This window comes from Sander lucioperca, chromosome 7, assembly GCF_008315115.2.
Source record: "Sander lucioperca isolate FBNREF2018 chromosome 7, SLUC_FBN_1.2, whole genome shotgun sequence".
In the NCBI taxonomy this organism is placed as follows: Eukaryota; Metazoa; Chordata; class Actinopteri; order Perciformes; family Percidae; genus Sander; species Sander lucioperca.
The window spans coordinates 6,681,352-6,701,056 of NC_050179.1; the positions used below are offsets into that span (position 1 = coordinate 6,681,352).

A 19,705-nucleotide genomic window follows, 5' to 3' on the forward strand; every position below is an offset into this window, starting at 1 on the left:
TATAGCATATGTAACCTGTAGTACAATAAAAAAAAAAAGTCTCCACTATTAATCTGCTGTCTGTTTCTGTGTTTCCTTATTTAGTTACAGTATTTAAATAGGTAGAATCACTGAAGTGCACAAATTACCCACACAATATACATACAATATACTTTATAGAATATATATTGGTTTCACATTAAAGAAAACAATTACAAGTGGCATTCAAAAGGCTTGAGTGTACCTTATGGTAATATTAAAAATAAATGAGTGTTTTTGTAACTTTTTTTTTGTTTTACATTTATTGATTGTATTCAAGCCCAATTCCAAGATCAGTTTGAACATGCAGTACAGCTTAAGTTAAAATGTCCTATAAACTATTCATATATGGGTATTTACATAATAATCCTGTAGTAACCCCAGAGGAAATAGTGTTTGGAGAAGGTAAAACAATGTGTCTTTGAGACTGAGAATTCCTTTAACTTCAAACAGTATAACTGTAGCCTGAATAAAAACAGAAGGGTGCACCATTTGTTAGACCATTGTGCTGTTGAACGATATAAGGTTCACTTTTTTCAAGTCTCACTTGAAACAATATGCCCATCCAGGTACACTGAAGAGTTATTGTTATTGCGGCAACCATTCCTCCTGTACCTACTGGCCATGAAGAGATTCCATACCTGACGCAACTCCAATGTAAGAGATGAGGGACAAATCCGCTTTACTTTCAGCATTGATTCAGACTTGATGTAATGCCTCATTTTATGCATGTTAGCTTCGCCTTACCTTTGGAATCATAGACTGTAAAAAAAAAAAAAAAAGAGAATACAGTTTTGCAAAGAACAAGGACTATTGGTTTTGGGTTAGGACTTGATCTATCATGGCCAGTATGGACATTAGGAACATACAGTACAGCCACCAATAATTATAATAATCTACAATAACTTTCAAAGTACATATGAGCATATTGTATTGAGATAAACTTGAAAAAGTTGTACCCAGTTTAATTTAATGAGTCAAACGCGCATCGCTGGAGACTGCATGGAGTGCTGCCATTCCTGTCCTGCTGCTGCATGATGACTACAGGTATTTTATCAACAGAAAATTTTGGATGGACCATATTCATGTGTCTGTTTTGTGTGTGAAGTCCTGGCATGGTATTTTAAGACTTATCAAACGTTGAAATGATTGTTTCTTAATTTAATTTAAAATTAATGAAAAATGATTATATTAAATGCGTTTACAGTGTAATTATCGATAACGCCCGTAAAAACTGGCACAAACAGTTAGGAGACTGATATATACCGTTTTTCCTGTATCACCTGAATGCAGCAAAGCGCGTTGACAAATGACAGCTTTGACCGTCCAATGATTGACTAAAATCACTGACCAATCAGCGTGGTTTCTGCAACACCCTTAGCCAATCACTAGACTCTGAAAATTCTAGTGTCCAATCAAATTCAAAGGGGGCAGATTCTAATTTTGTCGAAGCCCCGCGGTAGATTGTGAATCAAGCGACTAGAGAGCAATTAGCTAGCTAGCTAGCTAACGACAACAACTAATATGCTGGAACAAGAAACCTCTCAATAATAAAAAGACATTTTGAAGCAGTGTAGGGGACCCACCTACTGGGCTTCGCATGCTTGGTACACACAAGCTAAGCAGGACAGCTAACGTTAGCGTTAGGTGATCCGTGGGGGCATTGCTAATAACAAACGTTAGCATGCACTGGAAGGAGTCTTTTGGGGTGGATGCAAGATTGAAACTGTCTGAATCAACGAAAAACGCACCATCTCGAAGGTGTAAATAATTATATATATTATCTCTGAATGACATTGGGCTGGCTATTTCAGTATGCAGTTTGATATACATTAACGTTAGTAAATGTTAGCTAACATTGGTAATTGTTGGCTTAGCTAGCTATTAACGTTAGTTGGCTCTGGTGCAATTCATTTAGCTACTGCCTAGCTAGGTAGTTGACTTGTCGTTTACCAAAACCAGTGGTACGCGGTAAAAGTAGAAGTATGTCGTAAATTTTGGTTGGACTATGAGCTAAACGTTTACTATTTTTATTTATGTATTTGTTTATTCAACAGGGACAATGGACAGTCATTCACTGTCCCAGAATTAGCACAATAGCTAAATTTCACCAGCGGTCCTTGGGCAGGCAAATGTTATGATTCAGATGGTACAGAGGATAAACATTATAGGCTGTGATAGTATACTGGCAGCCGTGCACTGTGTATCCCAGTTCTGTTCTTCTTAAAATAACACAGAGATAACTATTAACCATTTATTCCCATTTTGTTTCACTGATACAGGCTGAGGTAACAGTGCCACCATGTACTCGAGCCCAAACAACCCAATGAAGTCCAGCTGCAACAGCAGCAGCAGCAGCATCACTGAGCTGCTGGGTGCCCTGTGTGACTGCAGCCTGTCTGGGGTGTCATGGAAACGCCGTGCCCTGGGTGGAGTCTCAAGAGAAGGTTTCCGCAGAGCTCTCAAAAAATGTGCCTATGGCGCCCTGCTGTCTAAGCTATTTCAAGATGACACCAAAGGGTCTGCCTCAGGACCGAGTGCCACAGCTAATACACCGCCCAAAAACAAAGTTCTGATGATATGTTTTGACTTGCGGGTGGCAGGGTGCCGAGAGGAAGCGGAGCGTTTGGAGGAGCAGCTGGGGATGCTGTTGGATGGAGCATCCTCTGGCCTAAAGGAAGTAGACGCTGTCCTTGAGCTCTTGGTACATCTAGCTGGTTCGGCACCTCCACCCCCTACCTCTTTCATTAAGGACTATATGAGACGAGAGAGGCCTGTGCTGCGGAGGCCTCAACCCTGGGGCTACCAAAGCGAGGAGCTTCAGAGGCTAGAGGCCCGGGCATGGAGTCTAGTGTGTGGAGAGGAATGGGGGACTTTAGAGAGTTTGTGTGGAACTCAGAAGTTGATGGATGCTCCTCCAGGCACAGGACTGCTGGCTCTGAGAACTAAATTAGAAGTGGAAGAAAGATTTGAGAGGGAGACCAGGATGACGCTGTTTGGAGCACTGCAGCACACTCGCACCTCAGACATAGACATAAGACTGGACCTGCCTCCTGTTCCCAGTAATATTGATGTAACTGGGCTGGCTATACGGGTATGTATTCTATGTATTAGTATCTAAGCTAATGCATGTTGTTTAGTTTGAGTTGTTTTGTAATGTTTCCAGGTCAGTTTAAACATAGTCTCGCTTTGCCAGACCCTCCTCCAAAGCGCTCTGCAGGAGAGTCTGGCTACTCCATATAGCATTCGGGGATGGGAGGAAAACCTGCTCTGGTTTAATGGCATTTCTTTAAACCAATCAGAATCATCATGGGCGGTGCTAAACTTCGCACAAAGCCGCTGCAAAATAGTCGTGCGAGAGAAAACTCAGATTGGACAGATAGTCTAGCTAGCTGTCTCAATTTACCCTACAGAGATCTGAGAAGCAGTCAACCATAGTCCTCATGAATCCACCGAATTGAAAATTCCAACACAAAGAAAGCGGAAGGAAACGGAAAATACATGCATCCGGCGGAATTTCCTGTAGCACCGGAGCAATCCTGGAAGTGGAACTTGAAGGATATAAACTAGTTTAAACATGTCGGTGGGTTCATATTTGCACAAGTGTTTGATTTAGGTTTAAACCCCAATGGCATCATCTGGCTTAATTGTTGTTTCTTGCAGGTCCCCCCATGTATAGATCAGTCTGAGGATGAGGGTTTCCAGTCAGCTTCCAACATGACCCCAGACTCTCAGTCAGAGACCAGCCCCATTCCAGACGTTGATATATGGGAGGCTCTTCGCACGTTTGAGCCTGGAAGACGCCGCTGCTGGGAGTCTGTTGGCTGGTAAGTGACACGTCAGTTGCGCTGTTGATGTCTTCCACTTTTTTGTTTTGTCAGACCAACGGTCCAAAACCCTAACCCAAAGATATTTATTTTTACAAAAATCTAAAATTTTACTAAAATCTAAAATGAAGAAATGCACAATTTTTAAAGATTGAGTCCCAGTGGACGTTTGGCATTTTTCCTAGATGAATGACTTGTGATCAAGTGATCAAAGTTTTTGGAAAAAATCTTTTTGTTGCTTGACTAGTAAATAAGGTATGCAATGTCACAAAACTAAGACAAAAGAAGCGGGTTAGCAAGTAATAGATGGAGTATAACCTACAAAGTCAACAATGATTGGTGAGCTCCATATATAGTTAGTTATGTTTTCAGTTTCACTCTCCCTCTCTGGAACACCAAATTTTACTCAATTTTCCCTACTAGCCCACCAGGGAAAAGAGAGTCACTCTATCTAACAGAGGGAGGCAGGGAGGCCTTTGACCAGCTCTATCGTCTATGGGAGGGGGAGATGAGAGTGGTCAGCACTGCTACACCTTCTCCTCTCCTCCCGCTGCCCCTGGACTCTCAGGCACTGCTGGTATTTGACCTCCTCAACGTCTTGATCGGAGTGGCGTCCACGACCTTCCCTCTCAACCAGGTGCATTTCATTATCTTTATTTATCAGTCTCTTAAATGCAATAAAATGCAGTCGATTTGCTGTTTTAGGGGTCTGTCAGACTGAAGTGATAAAAGTGAATGAAGTGATAGCACTGTGATAGCATACAAGTACTTAAAAACACAGAGAGAAGAGACACAGAGCAGAATCAATGGGCAATCTGTGCATATGTGATATAAACAAACCCAGTTGACTTATAAAAGCATTTTACCTCAAAACAACAAAAAGAAATAAAGTGACAGTGTCAAGCACAGTCAGTTGCCTGACCAGATACATTAAATGATGAGGAAATACAGGAAAATATTCCTAATGCGATAAATAAAACCACAGGAGAGCTCTTCTGTTGCTTAATTGTTTCCCATTACGTTTTTTTTATGTCTCCAGAAGATAGTTATTTACTACATAAATTTAATCTTTATTTTTTTTACTTCCTTGTAGCCCCATGTGTTCTCGCTCTCTAGCAGACTTTATCATTCATTAACATGCAGGCTGGTAGAATAGGTGAACACTATAACATGAGCACCTGTACAATCTAATGTAATCAAATACGATAGTTCTGCATCAGATGCCTTATAATGTTAAAAGCTTTGTTGAAACTGTCAGAGAGGTGTATCAAACTCAAAGCTAATCTTTGAGACTTTGGTTTGTAGTAGTGTACAAAATATTGTCTGTTATTTCTGTCCCCCCAGAAGGGTCCTGTCTAGGACCTTTGTATCCAGTTCTCATAAAACAACCATGGAGGGGACAACATAACAAACACCTAATTATGTATGGCGGTCTAATATAATAACACCACAAACCATGCCTTCCGAAATCACCATGGAGGCGACTCTCTGACAGCCTCAACAAAAATTCAATATTATAAGCTTTACAAAGACGGTCTAGTTTATTGGATGTTATTAGATTGTACAGCTATTTATTGTATTTTGTCCACCATCTGTAAATATGTAATCTCCTTCACAGAGCGTTCAGTTTGATGTCAGACCTGGTGTGTGCGTGTCCGGAGCCTCTCCAGAGAGTGTGTCTCGTCTCTTGGGGGAGTTGGCCCAGTATGGCACCCACTACTTGAGGCTTAGTCGCTTTTCTCTGCCGAGTGCTGGAAAAAAAGGCCTAGTCTTTCAGGTACGTTTCTATAATCATCTTTAATATTGTTGAGACTGCACATTTTACCCCTCCCTCCCTCCTCGACTCGTACTCTGCATTAGAGTTTAGATTCTCGGCCCGAGCCCGACCGTTCTTCGGGTCTGGCTCGGGCCGTTATTTTCCGCCACATCCTCGGGCCTTGATCAAGCAATTTTTTTTTTTTTTTATCCATTACCTTATTATCCTATTTGGGTGGGGAGAAAGCTATGCCATAATCAGAAATATTATAAATATATATATATAGGCTATATAAAAGTAACAAATGTGTACAAAAGTTAGGCTGCAGTTACAAAATGCAGCACGTGTCATGCGCGGAGTCTCCTCCTCTCGCACGCATCACACCGGGAGCTTGAAGATGTAAAGAAAAAAAGAGAAACAGGAGAATTAACTTTGAGCAAGTGTGGAGGAAAGTCGGAGGTATGGAAGCAGTTTAAACAAGTCGTGGGCAATGACAACAATATGTTGTTCATCATTGTTTCTTTTTTTTTTACATTTCTTCATTCGGCTCCACTTGCGATCCGTTCCATTCTAAACAAACAGCGCAGTTTACATGCTTCGTCCTTGTTGTATTATTCTAAACAGATTTCTGTAGTTCAAACAACTCTGAATTGTAGTTGAGAACGTCAGCGGCCCACGTATTAAAAAATTGTCGGGTTTAAATCGGGCTCGGGCTCAGAATTACAGTTAATGTGTCGGGCCGGTCTCGGACGCAACGTGCTCGGGCAGGTTCGGCTTGATTTTTTGGGCTGATCTAAGCTCTACTCTGCATGGGACTTTTGTTGTTACCATAGTTGTGATCTTCAATTAAAAAAAAGTATTCGGCCCTTAAGGGGAAATTTGAGACAAGTGAGTTTGCAAACATAAATACACAAACAATCTGAAACACAAATATGATAATGTAACAAAAGAGTTTTAATACACAGGCGTTAATGGCAGTGGCCAACAATAACCAACACCTTAAAGGCACATTAAGTATAATAGGTAAAAAGGTACAATATGTCAAAAAGTGCAAAAGTACTAGTGCATTTATCATCTATACTGAAGTGACCATTTCAGTGCTTTTACACCTTCATAGATAATGAAATAAAATAAAAATATAACATTGTGTTTCTCTCCAAGGCTTTTACAGGTGGTCTGCGGAAGTATCTGCATTACTACAGGGCTTGCGTTCTCAGCACTCCACCCACCCTCAGCCTGTTGACTATTGGCTTCCTCTTCCGCAAAGTGGGCCGCCAACTGAGGTTTTTGCCTTTTATGTGTCTAGTTTCATTTCAATTGGAGTTCATTTTAAACCTCAACCTCACCCAGTCGACAGTACAGTCGTGTTTGAGAGAACCACGATGCAAATATCATCAGATCAAAAAAATCTCTGCTTTCTTTTAATCTAAGGTACCTGTCAGAACTGTGCTGCGTAGATGGGCCTTTGGGTGCAGGCCAGGCTACCTTCCCTGTGGTGAGTTCTCTTTTATCTGTAAACTGCAATATGTCATCCATTATTGCTGTGTTTAGCCTATCAGATGGGATGTCAGCTCAGTGCCATGTGGCTCTCCTCAGGGTGTTAAACTGCTGTCCTACCTGTACAATGAAGCACAGAATAACTGCAGCAACGAGAACTGCGCGGTCCTCCTGTCGCTGCTGAAGAGCAGCTGTGAACCTTATACACGGTCAGTCACTGCGCTCCCCATACAGACGTGTCTTCAAAACAACAAATAATATAACCCGAGGACATGATTTCACTTCATTGATCTATTGATATTTTTTCGGAGATTGTCAGGACTGGGTGTGACTGTTTTTACTGTGCTTCACTTAGGTTTGTGTCTGACTGGGTGTATAGCGGCGTGTTTCGGGATGTTTATGGAGAATTCATGATCCAGGTTAATGAGGACTATCTCGTCTTCAGAGGTGAGACGACACACACATGGCGTCTTCAGTCAGCAGCTTCTGAAAATGAAAAGCCTGCCTGACAGATTGTCTAGCAGAAAAAAAGAGGTTTCATTACAGCCTTTATTGCCTAGTTGGATTTGTCCTTGTGTCTATAAAGGATGTCATGAAGTTATTGGATGATAATCAGTGGGAAACAAAATCAGCTACCACAGCTTTGGAGACTAGAGCCATCTCCGCTCACTAAGCCACAGGGACAGACACAAACAAATAATGTTCCTTTGTTCTTTTCAGTTGGTACACCATGCTGGCTGAAACCTTTTTTTGAAATAAAATTTTTTTTTTCTTACATTTCTTCTCTTGTAATTGCTTATGACATATCTAGCTGACTTTTTTTTTTTTAAACCAATTAATGACTTGGCTTTTTAAGGAGAGCAGAAGAGTGGCATTGAGACAGTGGGAAATGATCTTTGCAAGGCACATAAATACAGACCCATCTGTACTCTACAGGAACTGGCTGGCTGACTGAAGATTTAACAGATTTTCATGTTTACTGTTTGATATAAAGACACATTCATTTGTTACAGCTCAAGTCATTGAGTGTTGTGAGTGTTGCAGTTAAGGCTGCCAATAACAATTATTTTTTTATTATCTATTAAACTGCTGATTATTTTCTCGATTTACAGATTAATCATTTGGTCTACAAAACAACAAAGTAGAAACAAATGCCCATCACAACATCCAAAAGTAAAATGCGATGTCATCAAAAGTCCTGACCAATTAGTCTTTTAGATTTTGTATTTTTTTGGAAAACGAGATATGCACGTTATGGCAGAGCTGAAACGATTTATCAATCGACAGAAAATTAGTTTATTATGGAAATCGTTTAATTATTTAAGTAATTTGTCATGTAAAAATGCCCAACTTTCTGGATGGTGCAATCTTTTCAAATATAAGGATTTGTTGCTTTTCTGTGGCATATATGACAGTGAATTGAATAGGGGTGGGAAAAATAATCGATTCTTAGATGCATCGCGATTCTCTCTAGAAGTTAATAATCGATTTAAAAAAATAAATAAAATGTGTTGATTTTTATTTAAAAGTCAAATCAGAAAACAGAGTGACTGAAAGAGGATGGGATAATGGACAACAACTTAGAGTTTAGGCAAGAGTGCAGAAAAAAAACACACAAAAATGGCCAAAAGGAAATTTGTATATATACACATGATCTAATAAAACATATATAAAATAATTAGGCAAAACACATATAGGCTGTTCATCTACTTTATCACATGACATCTGACCACCTCATGTTTCCTGTTCTAAGAAGCCAATTCTCCACCTTTAAACATGACTGAGCCTCTGACATGGAAGATTACTGTGAGAGAAGGTGACTTTCTCAAGCACGTTTAAGGCTTCAGCATGGAATGACTACAAAATAAAAACCTCCGTAGACAAAACATTTCATTAAAACTTGTGTGCGACAAATATTGTATATGTCAAAATCTAAGCTTTGTCTAGGAAATGATTAGCAAACTCTGAGTAGCAAATTCAGATTTATATGTATATTTTTTTAAATCATGCATGGAAATGTACATAAAAAAATGTTTGCATCGATAATCAGTTTAGAATTGAATCGTTGGCCTCGGAATCGAATCGTGAGGTGCCAATTGATTCCCACCCCTAGAATTGAGTATCTTTGGACTGTTGGGGGGAGAAAAGTTCATTTGAAAATGTGGCTCTATACCAGTGGTGGAAGAAGTATTCAGATCCTTTACTTAAGTAACATTTGCAATGCATGACTTTTACTTGTAATTTTTACAGTGTGGTATGAGTACTTTACTTAAGTAAAAGTATGTAAGAATCATCAGGAAAATGTATTTAAAATATTAGAAGTAAAAGTACTCAATGCAGAGAAATATAAATATAGTATAAGTACCGCAAATTTGTACTTAAGTACAGTACTTGAGTATATGTACTTAGTTACATTCCACCACTGCTCTATATCACTATTTTCTGACATTGTATAGACAAAACGAATAACTAAGAAAATCATTGGCAGATTAATCGATAATGTAAATAATCGTTAGTTGCAGCCCTCTATTAGGGAATTGTTTGTAAGCAAAGAATAATCTTGATGAAAGCCTGTTCCCCAAATGAGTACACACTGTAACCGCTTCATTTTGACAGTACTCCATAAATTTGGATTTATATGAATCATTATAGCCTGTCCAAATATTGTATGTCATGCAACACCCCATTCAAGGTCAGACCATCACCTCGGCTTTGTCTGTCTAAGAGGTTCATTTGCTCATCGCTACACCTCATCAACTCCTGCGGTGAGCCTCTGCACTTCTTGCTCCTCCTTTTTGGAGGACACACAAATGTCATTGTTCTCCTCGAAGTCCATCAGCCAGGGAAGCAATCGGCGGCTAAGCTTTCTTGGCAAGCCGCAGGCTTTCTGTAAAGAGCTCTGGAAGCTCAGTGCATTCATGTTCTCTTATGCTTTTTGCTTAGGATCACTGAGCTAAGCGCTAACAATTTCCAAGTGTTAATTCAAGCGACCAGAGTCTTACCATGCCCCGTAAGTCATACTAATAAGGAAAAGTTTTAGGCCCAGTGCAGGCTGAGTATTACTTTTTTTTTCTTCAGTTGTGAATGTTGTATTGTTATCCGAGGCATAATGGACCAGGAAAACGACTTGGTCTAAATTGTAAAGCAGCATCTAATATGCGTCTTTGGATTTGTGCAGACAAACACTTCTGGGTCCAAGGCTACACTCTGATCTCAAAGGATGTGGAGGATTGTGTGCCCATCTTCCTGAGAGACATTGCCAACGACGTGTATGTCTGTGGAAAGACCATCAACCTCCTTAAGATCTGCTGCCCGCAGGTTTGTTTTGCACATTTAACACATTCACACATGCAGATGAGGGGGTTTATGCAGCTGCATGTTGTGGAAAGATATCAATGCATTAAACTTCATTAAGTTTTAATTTATTAAGTACAGAGAGAATCTTTGACTGTTGTTTAAAGTGAATAAATTAGACGTATAAAACGTTAAACCTTAAGATTACCCTACCATATTTCATCTGTTTTTCTTGCTGTTTCAATGTACTGTACTGGCTAAGAGATGCACAGATTGAATCTGCCATCCACGAAATGCATCCACATCCACTCCACAATTATCTACCTGCCATAACATGTTTCTACCCATTTGGAAATCCATACTGCCCAAAGAGGATGGGACAAAAAATCAATAATATGGGGACATGGGCTCCTGTAAAACATTATCAATACACATGCATCAGTGTTGTGATAAATTGTCTTGTGGTACTGAGACAGAAGTGTTTTCATCATTTTTTGCAAATATTTGAACTCACTAAACTGTTCTGCTCTCTGTCACCGACACAGACTTTTTCCAGTTTGAGTCCTGCTTTGTAAAATAACAAATATTGCCATTTTTAACAAATATTGCCATTTTATATATATATATATATATATATATATATATATTTTTTTTTTCCTCCTGTGTCACAGCATTATCGTGATGTATCTAGGGGTGTTACGATTAGTCGATTAATCAATAAGTCGCTCTACAGAAAAATAATTAATAATAGCAACTATTTTGAAAATGGTAACCATTCCCTAGTCCCAATTCCTAAAATGTTTCATATCAAATGTAAACTGAATATTTTTGGGGTTTGGACTGTTGGTCAGACAAAGCAAGATATTTGAAGATGACACCTTTGACTTTAAGAAGCTTATGATCAACATTTTTCATTGGCTTTTCTAATATTTTATAGAAAAAAACGAATTGTGTGAAAAGTGTTTAATCAAGAAGAAAATTGCCAGATTAATCAGTCATGAAATGAATCGTTAGTTGCAGCCCTAGATGGATCAGAAGATATTAGGGCGGCAACTAACAATTATTTAATTTAACCAATTAATATAATTGTTTGGTCTATAAAACATCAGAAAATGGTGAAAAATGTCCATCGCAATTTCCCAGAATCCAAGGTGTCGTGTCCAAATAGCTCTTTCTTTTTTGTCCGACCAACAGTTTGCTATAATGTAAGACAAGGAAAAACAGCAAAATGTAACATTTTAGGAGCAGAGACAATAAAATGTTTAGCATTTTTGTTTTTAAAAATTAATCAAATTATTAATCAATGTTCTGTCAATGGACTAATCGATTACATGACTAATTGTTTCAAATCTAGATGATATTCTTGCAATGTCTTGCATATGCCTGTATGATAAAATCAATGTATCATTTTGAGTTACTGTGTGACTCACAGCACTACTGCCTGCAAAGTACCTGTTTAAAACCCTAAGCTTAAGAGTTATTTTTGTAAATGAATAGACCCCCCCAATTTGGCATGATGACAGGAAGCTTAGCATGCCAGACAAATGGAAAGCTTCAGTGAAGCGTTGTTTTTATGTAATCTAATTGTATTTAATTTCCTCACTGCTCTGTGACTCGCCTGCTGATTTACCAGCACATAATGTTTTTTATGACTTGACCTACCTGACCTAAACCGCAGGGCCCATGCTCCTAGCTAATTGGCATTCTGTAGCTACAGTCTTTCTCTGTATGCTAATTTACACTAGTGTTGGGGTCTGTTATTCCTAGACAAATTGCAGGATGGCAATGAACACATGTGAAATTGTGTATTAAAAAAATGCAAAAGTTAAAGGATTGTTCCTAATGTGCTAACTAAAGGTGGACCCGTCTGTTTGATGTGGCAAAAAATGACGTATTTTTAGGGGAAAAGTATGTTATGGCTGATGTTTTGAATGAAACACCCAATGCTCTACTGGTTAACATGTAGGTTCAACTGTAGGGATTAGTTAGTTATTCGAAAGAATTTCCAACAAACAATACTCTGAGGCACATTGCTTCCTTTTTTAGTAGATAGTACATTTTTGGTTACAAAAGGTACTGGAGCTGCAACAATTAGTCTATTAAAGGTGCACTATGCATTCCTGCATGACGTTACTTCTGTTGACGTTCCAAGTAAATTCAAAACAAAATGGAGCAAGCTTGCCCCTCCCCTCATGTTTCTGTAACTGTCATGACTAACTGACTAACTGTCACTAACCCCCAACCATCTTGTCGGTGATTGGCTGGAACGTGTTTGTTGTATTTTGGTGCACATCCTGTGCCTCTAGTGTTTGTTTGACGTTTACGACCCGTGTTGTCTCCTGAGACCGGGCTTTTTCACAGTGTATTCAGGGGGCAGGCAGCTAGCGGATCAAGGAGAGATGCCTACGATTTGAGACAAAAATGAAATCGCGCTGAAAGCATGCAGAAACGCATAGTGCACCTTTAATCAATTAGTTGATGAACAGAAAGTTAAACGACTATTTTGATAATTGATTGTCATTTTTCAAGCAGAAATGCCAAACATTTGTCTCTGATTATATAGATCTTATATGATGGTATAGACACTTTTCACTCTTTCCTGAGGTGTAATAGACCAATCAACTCATCAAGAAAATGATTGGCATATTGTCGTGTTTTCAGATTTTGAGAAAGGAGAGGCTTGGTCCAATGAAGATTTAACAAAAAGATTTAATAACAAAATGGCATGACAAAAAAGTTGTTACGCTGCAGCGGGCTGAATAGCTGTCTCTCCTAACGGATCCACACCTTTCAGTCCCTCTCCTTCCCTACGCTGCTCACTTCGTTCTCCTGGAGTTGTGGGCGGTTCCTTTTCCCCACGTGGTTTAGGACCATTGTCCATTGGTCCTTCGTTGGCGCGGTGGCATGTCCATGCCCCTGACTGCATCTCATTGGATCTCTTCGTTGCCCCCTTAAGAAGGACGTACTTTTAAATTCATATGTGTTACTCTCGGTCATAGATGAATGTCTTGTCATGGGGATGTAAATTATTTTCAAGCTACAGGAATAAACATTCTTTGTTCTAATCTAGTTGGCACACCAGCAGGGGTCGGCTCCAAGACAGATAAACAAAGGGTTTCTTCCTGCCGTGTGACAAAAGAAGGTCTGCCCCCTCTAACTTTTGGAGAGCAGACAGACATGATTTAATTAACTTGAAAAGCTAAGTTTTACTGCTCAAGCGGAATCAGTATGAAAGAGAAGGATATTGATTGGGTCTAACAGTATTGTTACAATTCTTCTGCCTAACCCAGCTGCAGCTTATATCGTGAATACATTAAATATTAATCAACAGTGAAAATAATTATGAGTTTCTGCTCAAGAATAAACATTTGGGATCAAAATAAGACATCAGGATTAACTCTTAAAACAACAAAACCTTCTTTTTAGTACTAACATTCTGTTAACTGTGTCCACAGCACTACATCTGCTGGTCGGAGCTGCCGGTGCCTCGCATTGCTGTCACCTTCTCCCTCCGGGAGGTGGAGGATATCGAGAGGGACTGTGCTGTGTACCGCGGACGCATGGAGCGGGTTGCTAAACATAGCGCCATCAGCAGGGAGGAGCAAGTACTGATACTCATGCGTTTTGTTTCCATGCAGTAGCATCTTACTTGTGATGTATTTTTACACATTTTCTTCTCAAGTCTGAGCATTTGTCAATATTGCTGCACTTAAGATATAAGAATTTGTTTCCATGTTAGTAGACATGGCAGTCAACATGGCGTATTACCCTAATAAAGACACCATTTTGTCTCTGCTAGCTTACTTAAATGGATTTTAAAAAATCAAGGGGAGCTGCCTTCCCTGAAGTTTAGGCTCCCTTTAAGACACTAAGATAAGTCATTACACAGGTATTGTCCCTTAAGAGAGAGATAAAGTTTATTTATTTTTTATTTTAATTTTTTCAATGATCCATGATGGGGACCCTGCCCCTCAAGTACTGAGAATTTCAGCAGCGAGTCATTATGATTGTGCAGCCCAAGTCTGGGGCTTGCATGCTGCTTGATTTAGTGTAACAACCTGGTGTGTGTGACCTATATCGTGTGTGTGCTGGCAGTGCTGACTTGCAGAGGTGTGGGGGGAGGACAGGTGAGCTACAGGGCAGCCGGGTAGATCTTTGTTAATGATGATTTCTTGTCTGTCTATTGTAAGGCCCAGCGAGCAGAGCAGGCACGCCAGGAGCTGATCAATCAGGTCAGAGAGTCAGCGGCCAAAACCCTGGAGAGCATCCGCGGTTAGTGTTACACACACACACACACACACACACACACACACACACACACACACACTGCATAACTTTACATACTGCTTGATGTATATGCACTCTCCCGTATAACCCACACTCACTTCTTGACTACGAGAGTTTCCTTCAGCTCCATTAGTCCCCCTCAGGAGAGCAGCAGAGATGCACAGGGGCAATAGCAGTGAGGAATGGCTTACAGCACTATGGGCTACTGAAATCCTATCATCGCTCGCACAGTTTAGCAAACTCCTCATCACATCATTTCTTACTTCTTACTTCAAAAGATGTGTGGCAAAGTTTGGGAGGGGTGGTGGAAAGTGTGGCCTGATGCTCTATGCGTGTCTTGGCATAGGCATATTTGTGTGTTTGCATGAGGCAGATGGTGATGTTGTTTTGTTTTCATGTGAGAGAGACAGAGATGCTATGTGCTTTTCTACGTGGGGGAGGGGGTAAGCAGCCCAGTGTTATCTTTCTCGGCTCCTGTAGGGCGCCAGGTGTCACAACGTCTGGCTGAGGAGGCCAAGAAGAGGGAGCGTTTTAAGGAGCTGAAACAGCACCTGGAGCAGGAGCAAGAGGTAGTGTGTATGTGTGAGTGTAAGCGAGTAAGAAAATATGGTGTGTTGGAGGGAGAGAGACCAAAACAAGACGGTCTTATCGACAATGATCAAATGTTAAACCTGCAAAGAAATATTATTTACAAAATCACCTTTTAAGTTGATATGGCGAACTTGTTAGCAAACAGTTACTATTTACAAATCTAGCAGACACAGAGCAACATCATTCATTTGGAGTTGTGTTGTCTCTGCCAACTCCTAAGCGAAATATCTGGCTCTTTAGCTATGAAATGCTCCACTATGTTCACCAGCTAGTTGCTAACTGCGTCCATTTGGTGCTGAGCACGTAGTGTACAGAGTGTTTTTTGCTTAAAACAGCTGCCTGCTATAGCGCTACGAGAATGAACCAAAACAGTAAAGTTGTACAGCTAAATAATGAGCTGATTCTAAGGATCAGAAATGTATGTTTGGGAGAGAATAATGCAAAAATAAATGTGGATTCATACACTTCACCCACAGCCTTTCAATGTCCATTTTAGCAAGAGTGTGTGTGTGTGTGTGTGTGTGTGTGTGTGTGTGTGTGTGTGTGTGTGTGTGTGTGTGTGTGTGTGTGTGTGTGTGTGTGTGTGTGTGTGTGTCACCAGTGGCGAAGTGTAGCCACAAAGAGGCAGGAGGAGGATGACTTCAGCTTTGCCAGAGAGCTGAGGGACAGAGAAAAAAGACTACAAGCCCTCGAGGAGCAACTGGAGCAGAGAGCCAGGTCTGACTGCTTTTACAGCCGCTACTAGAGATGTAAATGTTTTATTGATGATGGATTCATCTCTGTTAAGATTGACTATGTGCACAAACATGATGGGACATCAATTCCATCTGTGCAGGCTGGGTATTTCAGCAGCTGGGTTTGTGCCGAATTTCCATGCAGTTGGGATAATGGCATGATGGCGCAGTATGAGCAAATGTGATCACAGTCTGTAATGCGAGCATGGCATAAGTGGATTTCCATAAGATGGCTAAAAGTTGTTAGTTAGATCGATGATGTGTAGCCCCTACAGCTTTTCACCCAACCAATTCACAATGGCTTCCTTTACCATTTCTTCCTTGCAGTAGTATTTGTTGCAGAGTTTCAGGATTTAAGTACCTTGTCATGTGGGATGTGCTGTAAAAATATTCTATATAAACTGAAAATAAGTATTTCATTGAGTTAAAAAAACTTATTTTTCATATATTTTTTTACAGGCCTTAACTGATTAATCAATTATAGATTAAAGTGGATGACAATGGGTTAAGGAATTTGAATTCAGAGCCTGAACGCACATATTCACACACAGCCATATTGCAGACCAATATGCTTCTCAGAGTCCCTCTTGAGCACATGCACATGAACGCTTATCATCGAAGAGTAGAAAGAACACTGATTGCTGGATGAGTCACACTCAAATTTGAATATAAATGATTCAGTATTCAAATATGACATTATTTATAGTATGATGGAATATCAAGACTTGTCGGCAGAAATTACATTAGTCAATCTGTGTTTAAGAAAAGTAGCGAATATTATTTTTGGCTATCCTTATCTAAGTTGAGTACTGATATGAAGCTATCCACTTTGATTTTGGATTTGGCATTTTTCACTATTTTCTGACATTTTTCAGGCTAAATGATTCATTGACTAATCAAGAAAAGAGATGAATCGATCATGGAAATGATTATTTATTAAGGTCGTTATTTGCAGCTCGGCATGGCCCTTTCCTAGACATGCATTTCCTGCAAGTTGCTCTGGATGAAACCCTCAGCTAGATTATTTACTTGTAACTTGTGTGTTTTTACACTCACATTGTAGGAAGGAGCTGATAGCTCAGTACAGTCGTCTCTCAGAGGATGCCGCTCGCAGAGAGAGACGGGCCATGTGGCGGGTGCAGCGAATGAGACTTGACGTACCCCGGACTCAGTTCTTCATGCATGACAGGCAGCAGACTCAGGTTTGTAATCTAATAACACACACAGAGGCCAAGGAAAATATATAGGCAGCACGGTGGCTCAGTGGTTAGCACTTCTGCCTCACAGCAAGAAGGTTCTAGGTTTGACTCAGGTCATTCCAGGCCTTTCTGTGTGGAGTTTGCATGTTCTCCCCGTGTTTGCGTGGGTTTCCTCCGGGTGCTCCGGTTTCTTCCCACCACAAAGACATGCATGCTGGGTAATTAGGATTACAGTTGAAAATTAGCCGACTGGCTAACACTGGCTTATCTACAGAAATGTTGATTAATGTGCATTGTCCTAATCAAATAATAAAAAAAAAAAACTTAGTTACTATTAAAGATTTAAGGTAAGAGAAGTAATTTTAACCAAAGCTCTCTTCTTTTCTAGGCAATGCTAGAGAAATATCCTCTAGGCCAGAAGAGACCTCCCATGAAAGTGTTTCCACCTGTTACCTCAGCACAACAGAGTGCACTACAACCATCACTGGTATGACAGCACAGTGTTTTAAAAAAAAAAACGTAAATTCCCATTTCTTTCCACTTAATTATGCTCATTATCATCACATATGCAGTGTGTGCTCATTAGCATTGTCTCTCAACAGGAATCTCCCACTCAGCATATGTCTGAGCAGCAGCCAGCAGAGACTCAAGAATCTGATGGTGTATCACCTGACCCATCTTCACCTACTCTCACCCACCTTACAGTAAACCTCGCACTCATCTCTGAGAACATTGACATCAATGATTTTCTTCCTAAGTCACCAAATCCTACCAGTCAGCAGGTGGACATCGCCCTACAGGAGATTGGCTCTGACCTACCTGAAGTGTGTCCTACGGCACAGCTAGTAGACTATGACTTCAGTGCCCCCTTTAGTCCACTTGAAGGTATCACGGGTCAAGCCTCAGTCCAGCCCCGACCTCGCTGGGGACCTGCTGTCCAGCCTGACTTGATCCAAAACCATCCCTCTTTTTCTCACATCCCCATTGGAGAGAACATGTCTCAAGTCCAGGATTGTCTCCCCAAAGCCAGCCCCTTTGGCCAAGCCTCCAAATCCAGCTTGACTCTAGGCCAGTACACCCCAGAGGAGCTTCAGAATACATCTAAAGCAAGCATTTATGGACATCCTTCTCAAGCCTCAGTGCAGCTAGTAGATGGGAGTGGCTCTATGACAGACAACAAGCAGGCAGAAGTTGCATCTATGATCATTGAAATGGGGAATTTAGAAAGTAAAGAGGCAAATAAAGACAAGGGTAACTCTGTTGAGGCTACAAAAGACAATGATGTGCTTGATGCAGCTTTGTCCACCACACGAGAAGAAAGTGGCAAGGATAATCGTCATTACAAAGCAGTGACAAGTCTTTCTGACTGTGGTGGGATTGAGCCACCTGATGCAAATCCTAAAAGCACTCAAGACCGCAGCTCAGATGCTCAAGATAAAGATGGTGATAATAATTACTTGCCAAATGTTCATCTCCCCAGTGCTCACCTTAAAGCTGGAGAGCTGGTTTTAGATGCCGTTGCCCAGCAGTCTTTACCTAGAGTCCATGGACATTCCTCTGATGCTCGCGTAAAGGTTGGACAACTTGTATCAGAGGTAACTGCTCTTCTTCCATCCCCTAACGTCCACGGTCATGCCTCAGATTCCCATATAAAAATTGGAGAACATATTTTGGAAGTTGATGCTTCTCTACCTTCCTCCAGTCTTCACAGTCACTCTTCTGATGCTCACATTAAAGTTGGGGAAAATGTTTCAGATGTAGTCGCCCCTCTGTCCTTTCCAAACGTTCATGGCCACAGTTCAGATGCCCACATTAAAGTTGGAGAAAATATCTCAGATGTTGTTGTGCCACTTCCTGCTCCCAGCATCCACGGTCACTCCTCTGATGCTAATATAAAAGTGGGCGAATTTCTGTCTAACATACCTGAAGCAAGACCTCGTGAGAGTAAACATGGGCATGCCTCAGACTGCATGCTTCAATCAGGCTGTGTGGTGTCTGGAACTGAACCCGCCTTGTCTGCTCTACCTGGAAGCTCTTATGGTCACTCCTCAGACTCAGGGTTAGGTGGTGGATGTGTAGTTTCAGGAGAAGAACCCAAACGTTCTCCTCTACCTGGCAGTGCTTATGGTCATTCTTCAGACTCGGGGTTGGGAGGTGGATGTGTAGTTTCAGGAGATGAACCCAAACGTTCTCCTCTACCTGGAAGTGCCTATGGTCATTCTTCAGACTCAGGGTTGGGTGGTGGATGTGTAGTTTCAGGAGATGAACCCAAACGTTGTCCTCTACCTGGCAGTGCTTATGGTCATTCTTCAGACTCAGGGTTGGGAGGTGGATGTGTAGTTTCAGGAGACAGACCCAAGCGTTCTCCTCTACCTGGAAGTGCCTATGGTCATTCTTCAGACTCAAATTTAGGCGTTGGATGTGTTGTGTCCAAAACTAAACCACTTCCATCACAACTACCCGGCAGCACCTACGGCCACTCCTCTGATTCAACCCTGGGGG

At 40.8% G+C, this 19,705-nt stretch overlaps 1 protein-coding gene across 2 annotated transcripts in view; it reads left to right on the top strand.

The window, feature by feature from the left end:
* The first annotated feature begins 1,456 nt into the window (after positions 1-1,456).
* tubgcp6 (tubulin, gamma complex associated protein 6) overlaps positions 1,457-19,705 on the top strand; it is a 31,262-nt gene continuing 13,013 nt past the window's right edge. The window contains exons 1-18 of one of the 2 annotated variants that reach the window (XM_031283308.2): positions 1,457-1,779; positions 2,301-3,112; positions 3,682-3,845; positions 4,269-4,482; positions 5,464-5,622; positions 6,763-6,884; positions 7,033-7,096; positions 7,198-7,307; positions 7,454-7,545; positions 10,277-10,416; positions 13,848-13,997; positions 14,583-14,664; positions 15,160-15,248; positions 15,872-15,987; positions 17,068-17,206; positions 17,592-17,690; positions 17,806-18,444; positions 18,475-19,705. The exon at positions 18,475-19,705 is cut by the window's right edge and continues 156 nt beyond it. In XM_031283308.2, the coding sequence (XP_031139168.2) occupies positions 2,321-3,112; positions 3,682-3,845; positions 4,269-4,482; positions 5,464-5,622; positions 6,763-6,884; positions 7,033-7,096; positions 7,198-7,307; positions 7,454-7,545; positions 10,277-10,416; positions 13,848-13,997; positions 14,583-14,664; positions 15,160-15,248; positions 15,872-15,987; positions 17,068-17,206; positions 17,592-17,690; positions 17,806-18,444; positions 18,475-19,705 (4,402 nt within the window). In that variant the 5' untranslated portion in view covers positions 1,457-1,779; positions 2,301-2,320. Of the gene's footprint in view, positions 1,780-2,300; positions 3,113-3,681; positions 3,846-4,268; positions 4,483-5,463; positions 5,623-6,762; positions 6,885-7,032; positions 7,097-7,197; positions 7,308-7,453; positions 7,546-10,276; positions 10,417-13,847; positions 13,998-14,582; positions 14,665-15,159; positions 15,249-15,871; positions 15,988-17,067; positions 17,207-17,591; positions 17,691-17,805 lie in introns of both variants that reach the window. The other variant, XM_031283307.2, reaches the window with a different exon arrangement.